The sequence below is a fragment of the Pristiophorus japonicus genome, chromosome 2, assembly GCF_044704955.1.
Source record: "Pristiophorus japonicus isolate sPriJap1 chromosome 2, sPriJap1.hap1, whole genome shotgun sequence".
In the NCBI taxonomy this organism is placed as follows: Eukaryota; Metazoa; Chordata; class Chondrichthyes; family Pristiophoridae; genus Pristiophorus; species Pristiophorus japonicus.
In genome coordinates this window covers 51,063,874-51,083,588 of record NC_091978.1, presented here as the reverse complement: position 1 = coordinate 51,083,588, position 19,715 = coordinate 51,063,874, and the positions used below count along the sequence as shown (strand labels likewise).

General features: G+C 45.7%; 1 protein-coding gene across 1 annotated transcript in view; it reads left to right on the top strand.

Moving 5' to 3' along the window:
* Window positions 1–19,715, top strand: part of LOC139228608 (histone-lysine N-methyltransferase PRDM9-like) — a 40,446-nt gene that overhangs the window by 866 nt on the left and 19,865 nt on the right. Inside the window, exon 2 of the mRNA XM_070859790.1 lies at window positions 19,523–19,638. Within this exon, the coding sequence (XP_070715891.1) occupies window positions 19,523–19,638 (116 nt within the window). The remainder of the gene's footprint in view (window positions 1–19,522; window positions 19,639–19,715) is intronic.

Below are 19,715 nucleotides of genomic sequence, written 5' to 3'. Positions count from 1 at the left end.
TGGAATTCTCTACCACAGAAATTTGTTGAGGCCAGTTCATTAGATATATTCAAAAGGGAGTTAGATGTGGCCCTTATGGCTAAAGGGATCAAGGGGTATGGAGAGAAAGCAGGAATGGGGTACTGAAGTTGCATGATCAGCCATGATCATATTGAAGGGTGGTGCAGGCTCGAAGGACCGAATGGCCTACTCCTGCACCTATTTTTTATTTTTCTATGTAATAATGGGGGACTTCAACTATCCTAGTATAGACTGGGATCACAATAGTGTAAAGGGCAGAGGGGGGAGAACTTTCTTGATCAGTATGTTTCCGGCCCAATGAGGGACGAGGCATTGCTGGATCTGGTTGTGGGGAATGAGGCAAGTCAAGTGGAGCAAGTATCAGTATATGAATATTTAGGGAACAGTGATCATAGTATCATAACATTTAGATTGGCTATGGAAAAGGACAGGGAGCAATCTTGATTAAAAATGTTTAACTGGGGGAGGACCAATTTCAGTGGGATGAGAACGGATTTGGCCTGGGTAAACTAGATTCAAGATTGGCAGACAAAACTGTAGTGGAACAATGGGCTGCCTTTGAAGAGAAAATAGTTCGGTACAGTCAAGGTACATTCGCATGAGGGAGAAAAAAAAATCTGGCAATAAAAGTCAGAGGTCCCTGGATGATGAAACAGATAGAGAATATAATGAAGCAGAAAAAGAGCATGTATGACAAATGTCAAATCATAGTCAACATCTTCACTGAGGCGTACAAAAGCATGTGACCTTACACTAAACATCCGTAAGACAAAGGTCCTCCACCAACCTGACCCCACCACACAGCACTGTCCCCCCCCCCCCCCCAGGTCATCAAGATCCACGACGCAGCCCTGGACAACGTGGACCACTTTCCATGCCTTGGGAGCCTATTATCAGCAAGGGCAGACATCGATGACGAGGTTCAACACTGCCTCCAGTGGACCAGCCTGAGGAAGAGAGTTTTCGAAGATCAGGCCATCAAATCTGGCACCATGGTCTCCAGAGCTGCAGTGATACCCGCCCTCCTGTATGGCTCAGAGACGTGGACCATATACAGTAGACACCTCAAATCGCTGGAGAAATATCTCCACAAGATCCTGCAAATCCCCTGGGAGGATAGATGCACCAACATTAGTGTCCTCGATCAGGCCAACAGCCCCAGCATCGAAGCACTGACCACATGCGACCAGCTCCGTTGGGCAGGCCACATTGTCCGCATGCCTGACACAAGACTCCCAAAGCAAGCGCTCTACTCGGAACTCCTACATGGCAAGCGAGCCCCAGGTGGGCAGAGGAAGTGTTTCAAGGACACCCTCAAAGCCTCCTTGATAAAATGCAATATCCCCACTGACACCTGGGTGTCCCTGACCAAAGACCACCCTAAGTGGAGGAAGAGCATACGGGAGGGCGCTGAACACCTCGAGTCTCGTCGCCGAGAGCATGCAGAAAGCAAGCGCAGGCAGCGGAAGGAGCATGCAGGAAACCAGACACCCCATCCACCCTTTCCTTCAACGATTGTCCCACCTGTGCTAGAGACTATAATTCCCGTATCGGACAGTTCAGTCATCTAAGAACTCACTTTTAGAGTGGAAGCAAGTCTTCCTCGATTTCGAGGGACTGCCCATGATGATGATGATGCAAATACATCTGAGAATCAGGCTATATACAGCAAGGTCAGAAGAGAAGTGAAAAAGAAAATGAGGGGCAAAGAGAGGGTATGAGACTAGAACGGCAACCAACATAAAAGGTAATCCAAGAGTCTTCTATAGACATAAATAGAAAAAGGGTAGTAAGAGGAAGGGTGGGGCCGATTAGGGACCAAAAGGGAGGCCTATGAATGGAGGCTGAGGGTATGACTGAGATACTAAATGATTACTTTGCATTTGTCTTCAGCAAGGAAGAGGATGCTGCCATAGACGCAGTGAAGGAAGAGATAGTGGAGGCATTTCATAAGATTAAAATTGATAAAGGTATTAGAAAGGCTGGTTGTACTTAAAGTAGATAAATCGCCAGGAGCGGATGGGATGCATCCTAGGAGGCTGAGGGAACTGAGGGCGGAAATCACGGAGGTACTGCCCATAATATTCCAATCCTCCATAGATATGGGTGTGGTGCCAGAGGACTGGAGGATTGCAAATAAGAACATAAGAAATAGGAGCAGGAGTAGGCCATACGGCCCCTCGAGCCTGCTCCGCCTTTTAATAAGATCATGGCTGACCTGATCAAGGACTCAGCTCCACTTCCCCGCCCGCTCCCTATAACCCCTTATTGTTTAAGAAACTGTCTATTTCTGTCTTAAATTTATTCAATGTCCCAGCTTCCACAGCTCTCTGAGGCAGCGAATTCCACAGATTTACAACCCTCCTCATCTCAGTTTTAAATGGGCGGCCCCTTATTCTAAGTTAAACAATTGTTCAAAAAAGGCTGCAAAGATAAACCCAGCAACTACAGGCCAGCCAGTTTAACCTCGGTAGTGGGGCATCTTTTAGAAACAGTAATCAGGGACAAAATTAAGAGTCATTTGGATAGAGGTGGACAATTCAAATCACAGATAGATAGATAGATTTTTAACCAATAAGCGAATTAAGGGTTACGGGGAGCGGGCGGGTAAGTGGAGCTGAGTCCACGGCCAGATCAGCCATGATCTTGTTGAATGGCGGAGCAGGCTCGAGGGGCTAGATGGCCTACTCCTGTTCCTAATTCTTATGTTCTTATGTAATTAAGGAAAGCCAGCACAGATTTGTTAAAGGCAAATCATGTGTAATCAACTTGATCGAGTTTTTTGATGAGATAACAGAGAGGATTGATGAGGGTAATGCGGTTGATGTAGTGCACATAGATTACCAAAAGGCGTTCGACAAAGTGCCACATAATAGGTTTGCCATCAAAATTGAAGCCCATGGAATAAAAGGGACAGTGGCAGCCTGGATACAAAATTGGCTAAGTGACAGGAAGCAGAGAACAGTGCTGAACGGTTGTTTTTTTGGACTGGAGGAAGGTATACAGTGGTGTTCCCCAGGAGTCAGTTCTAGGACCACTGCTTTTCTTGATATATATTAATGACTTGGACGTGGGTGTGCTGGGCATAACTTCAAAATTTGCAGATGTCACAAAACTTGGAAGTATACTGAACAGTGAGGAGAGTGATAGCCTTCAGGAAGTCATAGACAGGCTGGTGAAATGGGCAGACACATGGGAGATGAAATTTGACACAGAAAAATGGGAACTGATGCATTTTGGTTGAAAGAATGAGGAAACGACATATAAACTGAATTATACAATCCTGAAGGGGGTGCATGAAGAGTGAGACCTGGGGGTATATGTGCAGAAATCGTTGAAGGTGGCAGGGCAGGTTGGGAAAGCAGTTAAAAAGGCTTACGGGATCCTGGTCCTGGGCCCCAACTGGAGTATTGTGACCAATTCTGGGCACCGCACTTTAGGAAGGATGCGAAGGCCTTGGAGAAGGTGTAGAAAAGATTTACGAGAATGACTGCAGGATTGAGGGACTTCAGTTACATTGATAGACCGGAAAAGCTAGGGTTGTTCTCCTTGGAGCAGAGATGCTCGAGAGGAGATTTGATAGAGGTGTTCAAAATCATGAGGGGTCTGAACAGAGCGGAAGGGGGGAGAACCAGAGGACACAGATTTAAGGTGATTGGCAAAAGAACCAAAGATGATGTAAGAAAAAATATTTTTTATGCAGCGAGCAGTTCGGATCTGGAATGCACTGCCTGCAAGTGTGGAGGAGGGAGACTTAATCTTATCTTTCAACGGAACTGGATAAGTATCTGAAGGAGAAACATTTGCAGGACTATGGGGAAAGGGCGAGGGAGTGGGACTAGCTGAGAGCCGGCATGAGCTCAATGGGCCGAATGGCCTTCGTGCTGTAACCTATCTCAAGCCCTGCCCAATCTGGTTTAATTGGTAAATATTTACTAACTGTGTATTCCAACTTCAGTGCAGACCTGTTATTCAGAGTGAAACTTACGAGGCACCATTTTTTGTGTGTCCCTACCTGAGCTGCTGTTAATGGCTTTAATAAGCTGGCAATTATTTTTTTTCAAGGAGGAAGAAAGTGAAAAACGCCACTAACAGAGGCTTAAATCATACGGGTCACAGAAGTGCACTTCATCAGCACAGCTGCCACAAGACTCAACATCAATCCCTCCAACACTGAAGCAGTGTGTTGGCAGTATGTACAATCTACAAGATGACCAAGGTCAGGGTGTGTGGGGTTGATGAAAAGATGGCTACAAATCAGAATGCAGAGGGCAAGAGTTAAGCGATGTTTCTCCGGTGTGGATTAATGCTCAGGCCTACGGGGCTTTCCCCCAGGAATGGATTAATGCTCCAGTTTATGGGGCCACAGGGGGTGGATTAATGCTCGGTCTGACAGTGCCCTTACCCAGGGAGTGGATTAATGCTCAGGTGTACGGGGTCCTTATCCAGGGGGTAGATTAATGCTCGGGCCTATGGGATCCCTGCCATAATCTCCGTTCCCTAGCGAGCACCTCTGTCTCCTTCACTGGCCATTGTCTGAGACTGGAACAGCCAGTTCACAACATCGATGGCCTATTTGGCCCCGAGCTGAGCTTTTGACCCCACCGCCTCTCTTTCACCAAGGCCTCCTCCTCACACCTCCATAAATTTGCCTGTCTCTGCCCCTGTCTCGGCCCATCTGCTGCTGAAATCCTTGTCCATGCCCATACTTTTGTTACCTCCAGACTTCACTATACCAATGCTCTCCTTGCTGGCCTCATATCTTTCATAGAAACATAGAAAATAGGTACAGGAGTAGGCCATTTGGCCCTTCGAGCCTGCACCACCATTCAATCAGATCGTGGCTGATCATTCCCTCAGTACCTCTTTCCTGCTTTCTCACCATACCCCATTGATCCCTTTAGCCGTAAGGGCCATATCTAATACCCTCTTGAATATATCCAATGAACTGGCATCAACAACTCTCTGCGGCAGGGAATTCCACAGGTTAACAACTCTCTGAATGAAGAAGTTTCTCCTCATCTCAGTCCTAAATGGCCTGCCCCTTATCCTAAGTTTGTGTCCCCTGGTTCTGGACTTCCCCAACATCGGGAACATTCTTCCCGCATCTAACCTGTCCAGTCCCGTCAGAATCTTATTTGTTTCTATGAGATCCCCTCTCATCCTTCTAAAGGCCCAATTGATCCAGTCTCTCCTCATATGTCAGTTCAGCCATCCCTGGAATCAGTCTGGTGAACCTTCGCTGCACTCCCTCAATTATCCCTCAAATATGCAGCAGTTATCATGGGTGACTATAATATGCATATAGATTGGGCTAACCAAACTGGATTTCCTGGAGTGCATGAGGGATGGTTTTCTAGACCAATATGTCGAGGAACCAACTAGGGGGGGAGGCCATCTTAGACTGGGTGTTGTGTAATGAGAGAGGATTAATTAGCAATCTCGTTGTGCGAGGCCCCTTGGGGAAGAGCGACCATAATATGGTGGAATTCTACATTAGGATGGAGAATGAAACAGTTAATTCAGAGACCATGGTCCAGAACTTAAAGAAGGGTAACTTTGAAGGTATGAGGCGTGAATTGGCTAGGATAGATTGGCGAATGATACTTAAGGGGTTGACTGTGGATGGGCAATGGCAGACATTTAGAGATCGCATGGATCAGCTACAACAATTGTACATCCCTGTCTGGTGTAAAAATACAAAAGGGAAGGTGGCTCAACCGTGGCTATCAAGGGAAATCAGGGATAGTATTAAAGCCAAGGAAGTGGCACACAAATTGGCCAGAAATAGCAGCGAACCCGGGGACTGGGAGAAATTTAGAACTCAGCAGAGGAGGACAAAGGGTTTGATTAGGGCAGGGAAAATAGAGTACGAGAGGAAGCTTGCAGGGAACATTAAGACGAACTGCAAAAGCTTCTATAGATATGTAAAGAAAAAAAGGTTAGTAAAGACAAACGTAGGTCCCCTGCAGTCAGAATCAGGGGAAGTCATAACGGGGAACAAAGAAATGTCAGGCCAATTGAACAAGTACTTTGGTTCAGTATTCACTGAGGAGGACACAAACAACCTTCTGCATATAAATGGGGTCAGAGGGTCTAGTAAGAAGGAGGAACTGAGGGAAATCCTTATTAGTCGGGAAATTGTGTCGGGGAAATTGATGGGACTGAAGGTCGATAAATCCCCAGCACCTGATATTCTGCATCCCAGAGTAGTAAGGAGGTGGCCTTGGAAATAGCGGATGCATTGACAGTCATTTTCCAACATTCCATAGACTCTGGATCAGTTCCTATGGAGTGGAGGGTAGCCAATGTAACCCCACTTTTTTAAAAAAGGAGGGAGAAAGAAAACGGAATTATAGACCGGTCAGCTTGACATCGGTAGTGGGTAAAATGATGGAATCAATTATTAAGGATGTCATAGCAGCGCATTTGGAAAGAGGTGACATGATAGGTCCAAGTCAGCATGGATTTGTGAAAGAGAAATCATGCTTGACAAATCTTCTGGGATTTTTTGAGGATGTTTCCAGTAGAGTGGACAAGGGAGAACCAGTTGATGTGGTGTATTTGGACTTTCAGAAGGCTTTCGACAAGGTCCCACACATGAGATTACTGTGCAAAGTTAAAGCACGTGGGATTGGGGGTAGTGTGCTGACGTGGATTGAGAACTGGTTGGCAGACAGGAAGCAAAGAGTAGGAGTAAATGGGTACTTTTCAGAATGGCAGGCAGTGACTAGTGGGGTACTGCAAGGTTCTGTGCTGGGGCCCCAGCAGTTTACATTGTACATTAATGATTTAAACGAGGGGATTAAATGTAGTATCTCCAAATTTGCGGATGACACTAAGTTGGGTGGCTGTGTGAGCTGCAAGGAGGATGCATTGAGGCTGCAGAGTGACTTGGATAAGTTAGGTGAGTGGGCAAATACATGGCAGATGAAGTATAATGTGGATAAATGTGAGGTTATCCACTTTGGTGGTAAAAACAGAGAGACAGACTATTATCTGAATGGCATTCGATAAGGTGCCACACAAAAGGTTACTGCAGAAGATAAAGGTATGCGGAGTCCGAGGAAATGTATTGGCATGGATAGAGAATTGGCTAGTTAACAGAAAGCAGAGAGTCAGGATAAATGGGTCCTTTTCGGGTTGGAAATCGATGGTTAGTGGTGTGCCACAGGGATCGGTCTGGGACCACAACTGTTTACAATATACATAGATGACCTGGAAGAGGGGACAGAGTGTAGTGTAACAAAATTTGCAGATGACACAAAGTTTAGTGGGAAAGCGGGTTGTGTAGAGGACACAGAGGCTGCAAAGAGATTTAGATAGGTTAAGCGAATGGGCTAAGGTATGGCAGATGGAATACAATGTCGGAAAATGTGAGGTCATCCACCTTGGAAAAAAAAACAGTAAAAGGGAATATTATTTGAATGGGGAGAAATTACAACATGCTGCGGTGCAGAGGGACCTGGGGGTTCTTGTGCATGAATCCCAAAAAATTAGTTTGCAGGTGCAGCATGTAATCAGGAAGGCGAATGGAATGTTGGCCTTCATTGCGAGAGGGATGGAGTACAAAAGCAGGGAGGTCCTGCTGCAACTTTATAGGGTATTGGTGAGGCCGCACCTGGAGTACTGCGTGCAGTTTTGGTCACCTTACTTAAGGAACGATATACCAGCTTTGGAGGGGGTACAGAGATGATTCACTAGGCTGATTCCGGAGATGAGGGGGTTACCTTATGATGATAGATTGAGTAGACTGGATCTTTACTCGTTGGAGTTCAGAAGGATGAGGGGTGATCTTATAGAAACATTTAAAATCATGAAAGGGATAGACAAGATAGAGGCAGAGAGGTTGTTCCCACTGGTCGGGGAGACTAGAACTAGGGGGCACAGCCTCAAAATACGGTGGAGCCAATTTAAAACCGAGTTGAGAAGGAATTTCTTCTCCCAGAGGGTTGTGAATCTGTGGAATTCTCTGCCCAATGAAGCAGTTGAGGCTAGCTCATTGAATGTATTCAAGTCACAGATAGATAGATAGGGAATTAAGGGTTACAGGGAGCGGGCTGGTAAGTGGAGATGAGTCCATGGCCAGATCAGCCATGATCTTGTTGAATGGCGGAGCAGGCTCGAGGGGCTAGATGGCCTACTCCTGTTCCTAATTCTTATGTTCTTATGTTCTTATGTGACAGATTAGGAAAAGGGGAGGTGCAACGAGACCTGGGTGTCATGGTACATCAGTCATTGAAGGTTGGCATGCAGGTACAGCAGGCGGTTATGAAAGCAAATGGCATGTTGGCCTTCATAGCGAGGGGATTTGAGTACAGGGGCAGGGAGGTGTTACTACAGTTGTACAGGGCCTTGGTGAGGCCACACCTGGAGTATTGTGTACAGTTTTGGTCTCCTAACTTGAGGAAGGATGTTCTTGCTATAGAGGGAGTGCAGCGAAGGTTCACCAGACTGATTCCCGGGATGGTGGGACTGACATATCAAGAAAGATTGGATCAACTGGGCTTGTATTCACTGGAGATCAGACGAATGAGAGGGGATCTCACAGAAACGTTTAAAATTCTGACGGATTTAGACAGGTTAGATGCAGGAAGAATGTTCCCAATGTTGGGGAAGTCCAGAACCAGGGGTCACAGTCTAAGGATAAGGGGTAAGCCATTTAGGACCGAGATGAGGAGAAACTTCTTCACCCAGAGAGTGGTGCATGTGGAATTCTCTACCACAGAAAGTTGTTGAGGTCAATTCACTAAATATATTCAAGAAGGAGTTAGATGTAGTCCTTACTACTAGGGGGATCATGGGGTATGGCGGGAAAGCAGGAAGGGGGTACTGAAGTTGCATGTTCAGCCATGAACTCATTGAATGGCGGTGCAGGCTCGAAGAGCCGAATGGCCTACTCCTGCACCTATTTTCTATGTTTCTATGTAATAGCAAGAACGTCCTTCCTCAGATTAGGAGACCAAAACTGAACACAATATTCCAAGTGAGGCCTCACGAAGGCCCTGTACAACTGCAGTAAGACCTCCCTGCTCCTATACTGAAATCCCCTAGCCATGGAGGCCAATATACAATTTGCCTTCTTTACCGCTTGCTGTACCTGCATGCCAACTTTCAATGACTGATGAACCATGACACCCAGGTCTCGCTGCACCTCCCCTTTTCCTAATCTGCCGCAATTCAGATAATATTCTGCCTTTGTGTTTTTACCCCCAAAGTGGATAATCTCACATTTATCCACATTATACAGATGGATAGATTTTTAACCAATAAGGGAATTAAGGGTTATGGGGAGCGGGCGGGTAAGTGGAACTGAGTCCACGGTGAGATCAGCCATGACCTTGTTGAATGGCGGAGCAGGCTCGAGGGGCTAGATGGCCTACTCCTGTTCCTAATTCTTATGTTCTTATACTGCATCTGCCATGTATTTGCCCACTCGCCTAACCTGTCCAAGTCACCCAGCAGCCTCTTAGTGTCCTCCTCACCGCTCACACTGCCACCCAGTTTCGTGTCATCTGCATACTTGGAGATATTACACTCGATTCCATCATCTAAATCATTAATGTATATTGTAAAGACCTGGGGTCCCAGCACTGAGCCCTGCGGCACTCCACTGGTCACTGCCTGCCATTCTGAAAAGAACTCGTTTATCCCAACTCTCTGCTTCCTGTCTGCCAACCAGTTCTCTATCCACATCAGTATATTACCCCCAATACCATGTGTTTTGATTTTGCACACCAATCTCTGTGTGAGACCTTGTCAAAAGCCTTTTCAATGTCCAAATACACAACATTCACTGGTTCTGCCTTGTCCACTCTACTAGTTACATCCTCAAAAAATTCCAGAAGGTTTGTCAAGCATGATTTCCCTTTCATTAATCCATGCTGACCTGGACCAATCCTGTCATTGTTTTCCAAATGCACTGCTATTTCATCCTTAATGATTGATTCCAACATTTTCCCCACTACTGATGTAAGGCTAACGGGTCTATAATTCCCCATTTTCTCTCTCCCTCCTTTTTTAAAAAGTGGTGTTACATTAGCTACCCTCCAGTCCATAGGAACTGATCCAGAGTCGATAGACTGTTGGAAAATGATCACCAATGCATCCACTATTTCTGGGGCCACTTCCTTAAGTACTCTGGGATGTAGACTATCAGGCCCCGGGGATTTATCAGCCTTCAATCCCATCAATTTCCCTAACACAATTTACCGCCTAATAAGGATATCCTTCAGTTCCTCCTTCTCACTAGATCCTCGGTCCCCTCGTACATTCGGAAGGTTATGTGTGTCTTCCTTCATGAAGACAGAACCAAAGTGTTTGTTCAATTGGTCTGTCATTTCTTTGTTCCCCATTATAAATTCACCCGAATCCGACTGCAAGGGACCTACATTTGCCTTCACTAATCTTTTTCTCTTCAGCAGTTTTTATGTTCCCGGCAAGCTTCCTCTCATAATGTATTTCCCCCCTCTTAATTAAACCCTTTGTCCTCCTTTGCTGAATTCTAAATTTCTCCCAATGCTCAGGTTTGTTGCTTTTTCTGGCTAATTTATATGCCTCTTCCTTGGATTTAACACTATCCTTAATTTCCCTTGTTAGGCACGGTTGAGCCACCTTCCCCGTTTTATTTTTCTCCAAACAGGGATGTACAATTGTTGAAGTTCATCCATATGATCTTTAAAGGTTTGCCATTGCCTATCCACCGTCAACCCTTTAAGTGTCATTTGCCAGTCTAATCTAGCCAATTCGCGCCTCATACCGTTAAAGTTACTTTTTCTTAAGTTCAGGATCCTAGTTTCTGAATTAACTGTGTCACTCTCCATCTTAATAAAGAATTCTACCATGTTATGATCACTCTTCCCCAAGGGACCTCGCACAACAAGATTGCTAATTAGTCCCTTCTCATTACACATCACCCAGACTAGGATGGCCAGCTCTCTGGTTGGTTCCTCGACATATTGGTCCAGAAAGCCATCCCTAATACACTCCGGGAAATCCTCCTTCACAGCATTGCTACCAGTTAGGTTAACCCAATCAATATGTAGATTAAAGTCGCCCATGATTACCGCTGTACTTTTATTGCACATATCCCTTATTTCTTGTTTGATGCTGTCCCCAACCTCACTACTACTATTTGGTGGCCTGTTCACAACTCTCACTAGCAATTTCTGCCATTTGGTATTCCGTAGCGATCCATACCGATCCATACCATACCGATTCCACATCATCCAAGCTAATGTCCTTCCTTACAATTGCATTAATTTCCTCTTTAACCAGCAACGCCACCCCGCCTCCTTTTCCTTTCTGTCTATCCTTCCTAAATGTTGAATACCCCTGGATGTTGAGTTCCCAGCCTTGGTCACCCTGGAGCCATGTCTCCGTGATGCCAATCACATCATATCCATTAACTGCTATCTGTGCAGTTAATTTGTCCACCTTATTCCGAATACTCCTCGCATTGAGGCACAGAACCTTCAGGCTTGTCTTTTTAACAAACTTTGCTCCTTTAGAATTTTGCTATAATGTGGCCCTTTTTGTTTTTTGCCTTGGGTTTCTCTGCCCTCCACTTTTACAATTCTCCTTTCTATCTTTTACTTCTGCCTCCATTTTATTCCCCTCTGTCTCCCTGCATAGGTTCCCATCCCCCTGCCATATTAGTTTAACTCCTCCCCAACAGCACTAGCAAACACTCCCCCTTGGACATTGGTTCCAGTCCTGCCCAGGTGCAGACCGTCCGGTTTGCACTGGTCCCACCTCCCCCAGAACCGGTTCCAATGCCCCAGGAATTTGAATCCCTCCCTTCTGCACCACTGCTCAAGCCACGTATTCATCTGAGCTATCCTGCGATTCCTACTCTGACCAGCACGTGGCACTGGTAGCAGTCCTGAGATTACTACTTTTGAGGTCCTACTTTTTAATTTAACTCCTAGCTCCCTAAATTCGTAGGACCTCATCCCGTTTTTTACCGATATCATTGGTACCTATATGCACCACGACAACTGGCTGTTCACCCTCCCTTTTCAGAATGTCCTGCACCCGCTCCGAAACATCCTTGACCCTTTCACCAGGGAGGCAACATACCATCTTGGAGTCTCGGTTGCGGCCGCAGAAACGCCTATCTATTCCCCTTACAATTGAATCCCCTATCACTATCGCTCTCCCACTCTTTTTCCTGCCCTCCTGTGCAGCAGAGCCAGCTATGGTGCCATGAATTTGGCTGCTGTTACTCTCCCCTGATGAGTCATCCCCCTCAACAGTACTCAAAGCAGTGTATCTGTTTTGCAGGGGGATGATAGCAGGGGATCCCTGCACTACCTTCCTTGCACTGCTCTTCCTGTTGGTCTTCCATTCCCTATCTGGCTGTGGACTCTCTACCTGCGGTAAGACCAACTCACTAAACGTGCTATTCACGTCATTCTTAGCATCGTGGATGCTCCAGAGTGAATCCACCCACAGCTCCAGTGCCGCAATGCGGTCTGTCAGGATCTGCAGGCGGATACACTTCCTGCACACATAGTTGTCAGGGATACCGGAAGCGTCCCTGAGTTCCCACATAGTACAGGAGGAGCATAACGTGTGTCCGAGCTCTCCTGCCATGACTTAACCCCTAGATTAACCTGATTGGGCAACAACAATGTTAAAATGTTACTTACTGATCAAGAAAAAGAAAAGCTACTTACCAATCACCAGCCAATCACTTACCCCCTTGGCTGTGACGTCACCTTTCGATTTCTTTCTACTTTTTTGCCTCCCTGCTGCAGCTGCACCGGTAGGCCTCACCAACGAACTCCCGCCTCCATGAACACCCAAGACCCCTCGCTCACGGGCTTTTATAGGCCTCTGGCTCCTTGATCTCCCGCCTCACCAACGAACTCCCGCCACCATGAACTCCCCGCTCACTGGCCTTTATAGGCCTCTGGCTCCTCGATCTCCTGCCTCACCAACGAACTCCCGCCTCCACGAACTCCTCTCCGTAAACTTCAGTTGATCCAAAACTCTTGCCATATCTTAACTCGTTCCAAGTCCTGTTCAGCTATCAGCCCTGTGCTCAATGACCTTTATTGGCTCTTGGTCCAGCAATGCCTCATTTAAAATTATCATCCTCGTTTCCCGATAATCCACAAAATTATCCGCACTACCCTCATCAACCATCTCCATTACTTCATCAAAAAACTCAATCAAGTTGTTCAAAAACAATTTGTTTTTAACAAATCTGTGCTGAGTTTCATTTATGAACCCATATTTTCCAAATGCCTCTCAATTTTGTCCCAGATTATTGTCTCTAATAGATTCCCCTTACCACCACCATCATCATAGACAGTCCTTTGAAATCGAGGAAGTCTTGCTTCCACTCTAATAGTGAGTTCTCAGGTGACTACAGGAATTATAGTCTCTGCCACAGGTGGGACAGACAGTCATTAAAGGATAGGGTGGGTGGGGAGTCTGGTTTGCCACACGCTCCTTCTGCTGTCTGCGCTTGATTTCTGCATGCTCTCGGCAACGAGACTCGAGGTGCTCAGCGCCCTCCCGGATGCTCTTCCTCCACTTTGGGTGGTCTTGGACCAGGGATTCCCAGGATGTTGCATTTTATCAAGGAGGCTTTGAGGGTGTCCTTGAAACATTTCCTCTGCCCACCTGCGGCTCACTTGCCGTGCGAGAGTTCCGAGTAGGGCGCTTGCTTCGGGAGTCTCGTGTCGGGCATGCGGACATTGTGGCCTGCCCAATGGACCTGGTTGAGTGTGGTCAGTGCTTCGATGCAGAAGATGTTGGCCTGAGCGAGAACATGGACGTTGCTGCCAGTGGATTTGCAGGATCTTGCGGAGGCGGTTGGTGGTACTTCTCCAGCGTTTTGAGGTGTCTGCTGTATACAGTCCACATTTCTGAGCCATATAGGAGGGCAGCTATCACTACTATCCTTTAGTCCATAAGCTCGGTGCCAGATTTGAGGTCCTGGTCTTCAAACACTCTCTTCCTCAGGCATCAGGATTGGGTCTGAATTGGATCTATTGGTCAGGATCCCCTTACCAACATTAACTTGACTGGCCTGTATTCGCCTGAATTATCCAACTCCCATTTTTTTTAAACAGGGTTGTCATATTTGCACTCCTTCAGTCCTCTAGCACCACCCCTATAATCGAAGAAGGATTGGAAGATTGTGGCCAGAACCTCTGCATCGACCATTACCCTCTGCTTCCTGCATCGGAGCCAATTTTGGATCCAACTTGTCACTTTGCCTTGGATCCCATGGGCTTTTGCCATGTGGGACTTTATCAAAAGCTTTGCTAAAATCCATATAGACTACATCAAATGCACTACCCTCATTGACCCTCCTTGCTACCTCCTCAAAAAATTCAATCAAGTTAGTCAGGCACAACTTTCCCATAACAAATCCGTGCTGAGTGTCCTTGATTAATCCTTGACTTTCTAAATGAAGATTTATCCTGTCCTTCAGACTTTTTTCCAATAATTTTCCCACCATCGAGGTTAGGCTGACTGGCCTGTAATTACTCGGTCCATCCCTTTCTCACTTTTTGAACAATGGTACAATGTTAGCAGTCCTCTGGCACCACACCTGTAGCCAGAGAGAATTGGAAAATGTTGGTTACAGCCTCTGCTATTTCCTCTCTTGCTTCTTTGAACAACCTGGGATACATTTCATCCGGGCCTAGGGATTTATCCACTTTCAAAGATGGCAAACCCCTTCATACTTTCTCTCACACTGTGTTTATTTCACCTAATATTTCACACTCCTCCCTGATTGCAATGTCCACATTGTTCCTCTCTTTTGTGAAAACAGATGCAAAGTATTCATTAAGAACCATACCCACATCTTCTGCCTCCACACACACAGGCTACCTTTATGATCCCCCATTGGCCCTACTCTTTCTTTAGTTATCCTTTTGCTCATAATGTATTTATAAAACATCTTTGCAGTTTTCTTGATTTTAATTCCCAATATTTTTTCATGCCCTCTCTTTGCTTTTTTAATTTCCTTTTTAATTTCACCCCTGCACTTTCTATACTCCTCTAGGGTTTCTGCAGTATTGAGCGCTCAGTATGTGTCATATGCCTCCCTTTTTTTCTTTATCTACCCTGTATGCCACTTGAAATCCAGGGGGCTCTAGATTTGTTAGTCCCACCCTTTTTCTTTAAGGGAACATACTTACTCTGAACCCTCACTATCTCCTCCTTGAATGCCTCCCACAGCTCTGACACTGATTTACCTTCAAGTAGCTGTTTCCAGTCCACTTTGGCTAAATCACATCTCAGCTTAGTAAAATTAGCTTTTCCCCAATTGAGAACTTTTATTCCTGGTCATTCTTTGTCCTTTTCCATAACTACCCTAAATCTAACTGAATTATGATCACTACCACCAAAATATTCTTGAACTGATAACTCTTCCACCTGCCAAGCTTCATTCATTAAAACCAAGTCCAGAACCACCCCGTCTCTTGTTGGGCTTGCTACGTACTGGCTAAAAAAGTTTTCCTGAATGCATTTTAAGAATTCTGCTCCCGCTATACCTTTCACACTAATTATATTCCAGTTAATGTTAGGTTAGTTGAAATCCTTGACTATTACTGCCATACGTTTAAAATTCTGACGGGTTTAGACAGGTTAGATGCAGGAAGAATGTTCCCAATGTTGGGGAAGTCCAGAACCAGGGGTCACAGTCTAAGGATAAGGGGTAAGCCATTTAGGACCGAGATGAGGAGAGACTTCTTCACCCAGAGAGTGGTGAACCTGTGGAATTCTCTGCCACAGAAAGTGGTTGGGGCCAATTCACTAAATATATTCAAAAGGGAATTAGATGAAGTCCTTACTACTCGGGGGATCAAGGGGTATGGCGAGAAAGCAGGAAGAGGGTACTGAAGTTTCATGTTCAGCCATGAACTCATTGAATTGCGGTGCAGACTAGAAGGGCTGAATGGCCTGCTCCTGCACCTATTTTCTATGTTTCTATGTTTCTATTGTTTTGCACTTCTCAGAAATGCCCTACATATTTGCTCTTCTTTCTCCCTCTGACTGTTTGGGGGTCTTTAGTACACTTCCAGCAGTGTTGGAAAGTGTGAGGTCATGCACTCTGGCAGAAAAAAAATCAAAGAGCAAGTTATTATTTAAATGGAGAAAGATTGCAAAATGCTGCAGTACAGCAGGACCTGGGGGTACTTGTGCATGAAACACAAAAAGTTAGTATGCAGGTACAGCAAGTGATCAGGAAGGCCAATGGAATCTTGGCTTTTATTGCAAAGGGATGGAGTATAAAAGAAGGGAAGTTTTGCTACAGTTATACATGGTATTGGTGAGGCCACACCTGGAATACTGTGTGCAGTTTTGGTTTCCATATTTACGAAAGGATATACTTGCTTTGGAGGCAGTTCAGAGAAGGTTCACTAGGTTGATTCCGGAGATGAGGGGGTTGACTTATAAGGAAAGGTTGAGTAGGTTGGGCCTCTACTCATTGGAATTCAGAAAATTGAGAGGTGATCTTATCGAAACGTATAAGATTATGAGGGGGCTTGACAAGGTGGATGCAGAGAGAATGTTTCCACTGATGGGGAGACTAGAACTAGGGGGCATAATCTTAGAATAAGGGACCGCCCATTTAAAACTGAGATGAGGAGGAATTTCTTCTCTCAGAGGGTTGTAAATCTGTGGAATTCACTGCCTCAGAGATGTGTGGAAGCTGGGACATTGAATAAATTTAAGACAGAGATAGGAAGTTTCTTAACCGATAAGGGAATAAGGGGTTATGGGGAGTGGGCAGGGAAATGGACCGAAGTCCATGATCGGATCAGCCATGATCGTATTAAATGGCAGAGCAGGCTCGAGGGGCCGTATGGCCTACTTTTGCTCCTATTTCTTATGTTCTTATGTGACTGGCCCTTTTTTGTTCTTCAGTTCAACCCAAATGGCCTCATTTGATGATCCTTCTAACATATCATCCCTCCTCACATCTGTAATTGTTTCTTTAATCAATATTGCGACCCCCACCTCTTTCTCGTCTGAAAACCCTGTAACCAGGAATGTTGAACTGCCATTCCTACCCTTCTTTTAGCCATTTGTCACTAATAACCATAATATTATACTTCCACATGTCTATCTGTGCTCTCAGCTCCTCTGCCTTATTCACTAGACTCCTTGCATTGAAGTATATACCATTTAGCACTTTCAAACTCTCGTCTAGCTTTTGTTTCCTTTGCCTTCCAAACTCTCTTACTAATTTTCTTTCTTCCTTTCCTGCTTTTCTTCTCTCCCTTCTGAATCTACTCTCAGGTTCCCATCCCCCTGCCAAGCTAGTTTAAACCCTCTAGCACCGCGAGGCTATTGGTCCCGGCCCTGTTGAGGTGCAACCCGTCCGGCTTGTACTGGTCCCAACTCCCTCAGAAACGGTCCCAATGCCGCAGCAATCTAAAGCCAACCCTCCTGCACCATCTCTCCAGCCACACATTTATCTTCTCTATCCTCCTATTTCTGTACTCACTAGCACGTGGCACTGGGAATAATCCAGAGCTTACTACCTTTGAGGTCCTGCTTTTTAATCTCTTTCCTAGCTCCCTAAAATCTGCTTGCAGGATCTCATCCCTCTTTCTACCTATGTCATTGGTGCCGATATGGAACACCACCTATGGATGTTCATCCTTCCCCCTCAGAATGTCTTGTAGCCTTTCGGTGACATCCTTGACCCTGGCACAAGGGAGGCAACATACCATCCTGGAGTCACGTCTGCGGCCGCAGAAGCGCCTGTCTGTTCCCCTAACTATTGAATCCCCTACCATTATTGCTCTTCCACTCTTCTTCTTCCTCCGCCCCCCCCCCCCCACCCCCTGTGCAGCTGAGCCACCCATGGTACTGTGAAATTGGCTCTGGCTGCACTCCCCAGAGGAACCATCGCCCTCAACAGTATCCAGAACTGAAAAATGGTTAGCAAGCAAGATGCACTCAGGGGACTCCCGCTCTACCTGTCAGGTCCTTCTTGTCTGCCTGGTGGTCACCCATTTCCTCTCTGCCTGCACACACTTAAGGTGCAGGGTGACCACCTCCTGAAACGTGGTATCCATGAAGTTCTCAGCCTTGCGGATGCACCGCAGTGATGCCAGCCGCCGCACAAGCTCCGAAACCAGGAGCTCGAGGTGCTCTAACTGGCGACACTTCCTGCACATGTGGATGTCCGGGGCACGAGAAGTCTCCAGGATTTTCCACATGGCACAGGATGTGCATTCCATGGGATTGAGCTGCCCTGGCATGATAAAAATTCTGAACAGACAGTTTTAGCTTCTCTGGAACAATTTATTCTTCGCTTGCTCCACCTAAGCTGTAGAATTAGTCCCACTCTTCTGTTCTTGCCTCATAACCTTGCAATTTTTTTCAATTCAAATATTTATCTCTTTTGAAAGCTACTAGTGAATCTGCCTCCACCGCCCTTTCAGGCAGTGCATCATTACAACTCGCTGCTTAATTTTTTTCCTTCATGCAGCATTTGGTTCATTTGCCAAGCAGCTTAAATCGGTGTCCTCTAGTTACCAACCCTTCTGACACTGAAAATTGTTTCTCCTTATTAAGAGGGTTGGCAGGCTGGAGGTGGTTACAGAGATAGGGATGGGCAATGCCCTGGGAGGGATTTGAACAATAGGATGAGAATTTTAAAGGCTGAAGCATTCTCTGCTCGAAGGGTGCAGAATGTGCCCCACTACTAACAGGACGGATATTTCTTTAACTACTACAGATGCATAATGACGGGAAATCAAACTCTGTACCTTTAACTGACTGCGACATTGAAAGAGGGAAATTAATGACCTTTAAACACCTGGCCCACTTGGCACTGAAGTGCCTGAAATTCATAATAGGAACTGCTGGAAAACTAAATACTGAAAAATGTTAATCTGTTTTGTTGACAAAAGAAATCTCGATTTAACTTTTAAAAAGGTAAATTATTTAACAGGGGTTCACACTGACTCACCTGACAGGCCGATTCAGGAGCCACCCCTCAAGCACCATGATTAGTTGCAGAACACACTGCTCCCTTGGCCCTCCGGCCTCTGAGCTCTTTTCCTGTTGGTTCCCAGGCAATCAATCACCACTCACCAACATTACGCTGCCAGATGAAGTCGAGAGGCTCAGAGGAAGTAATAAAATAAGGCCGTGAATCTGAGTTAAGAAGTTAAATTAGAGAAGCATGATTAAATTTATAAACAAAACTATTTCAAGTCAAATCAAATCAATTGTTGCAATTAATGTATTCGTTTTGTGCCAACTGGGAAACAAGTGATGTCTGGACTGTGCAGGAGTGTTTGTGCCCGGTTACACAGCATGTCTCTGGTTCTCTTTGCTCCAAATGCACATGTTTTGGCTCTCAGCCAACTGACTGGATGATCCTCGCCCTTCTGAACCCCATCACAGAAATATCAGCATTTGATGTTTAGTTAAGCTAAACCTTTATCAAACACTGGTTAAGCCTCAGCTGGCGCATTGTGTTTAATTCTGGGCATCACACTTTCAGAAGGCTGTCTACACCTTAGTGCAGAAGAGATTTACTAGAATGGTACCAAGGATGAGGGATTTCAGTTATGTGGAGATACTGGAGAAGCTGCGATTATTCTCCTTAGAGCAGAAAAGGTTAAGAGGAGATTTGATAGAGTGTTCAAAATCATGAACAGATTTAATAGACTAAATAACGAGAAAATCTTTACAGT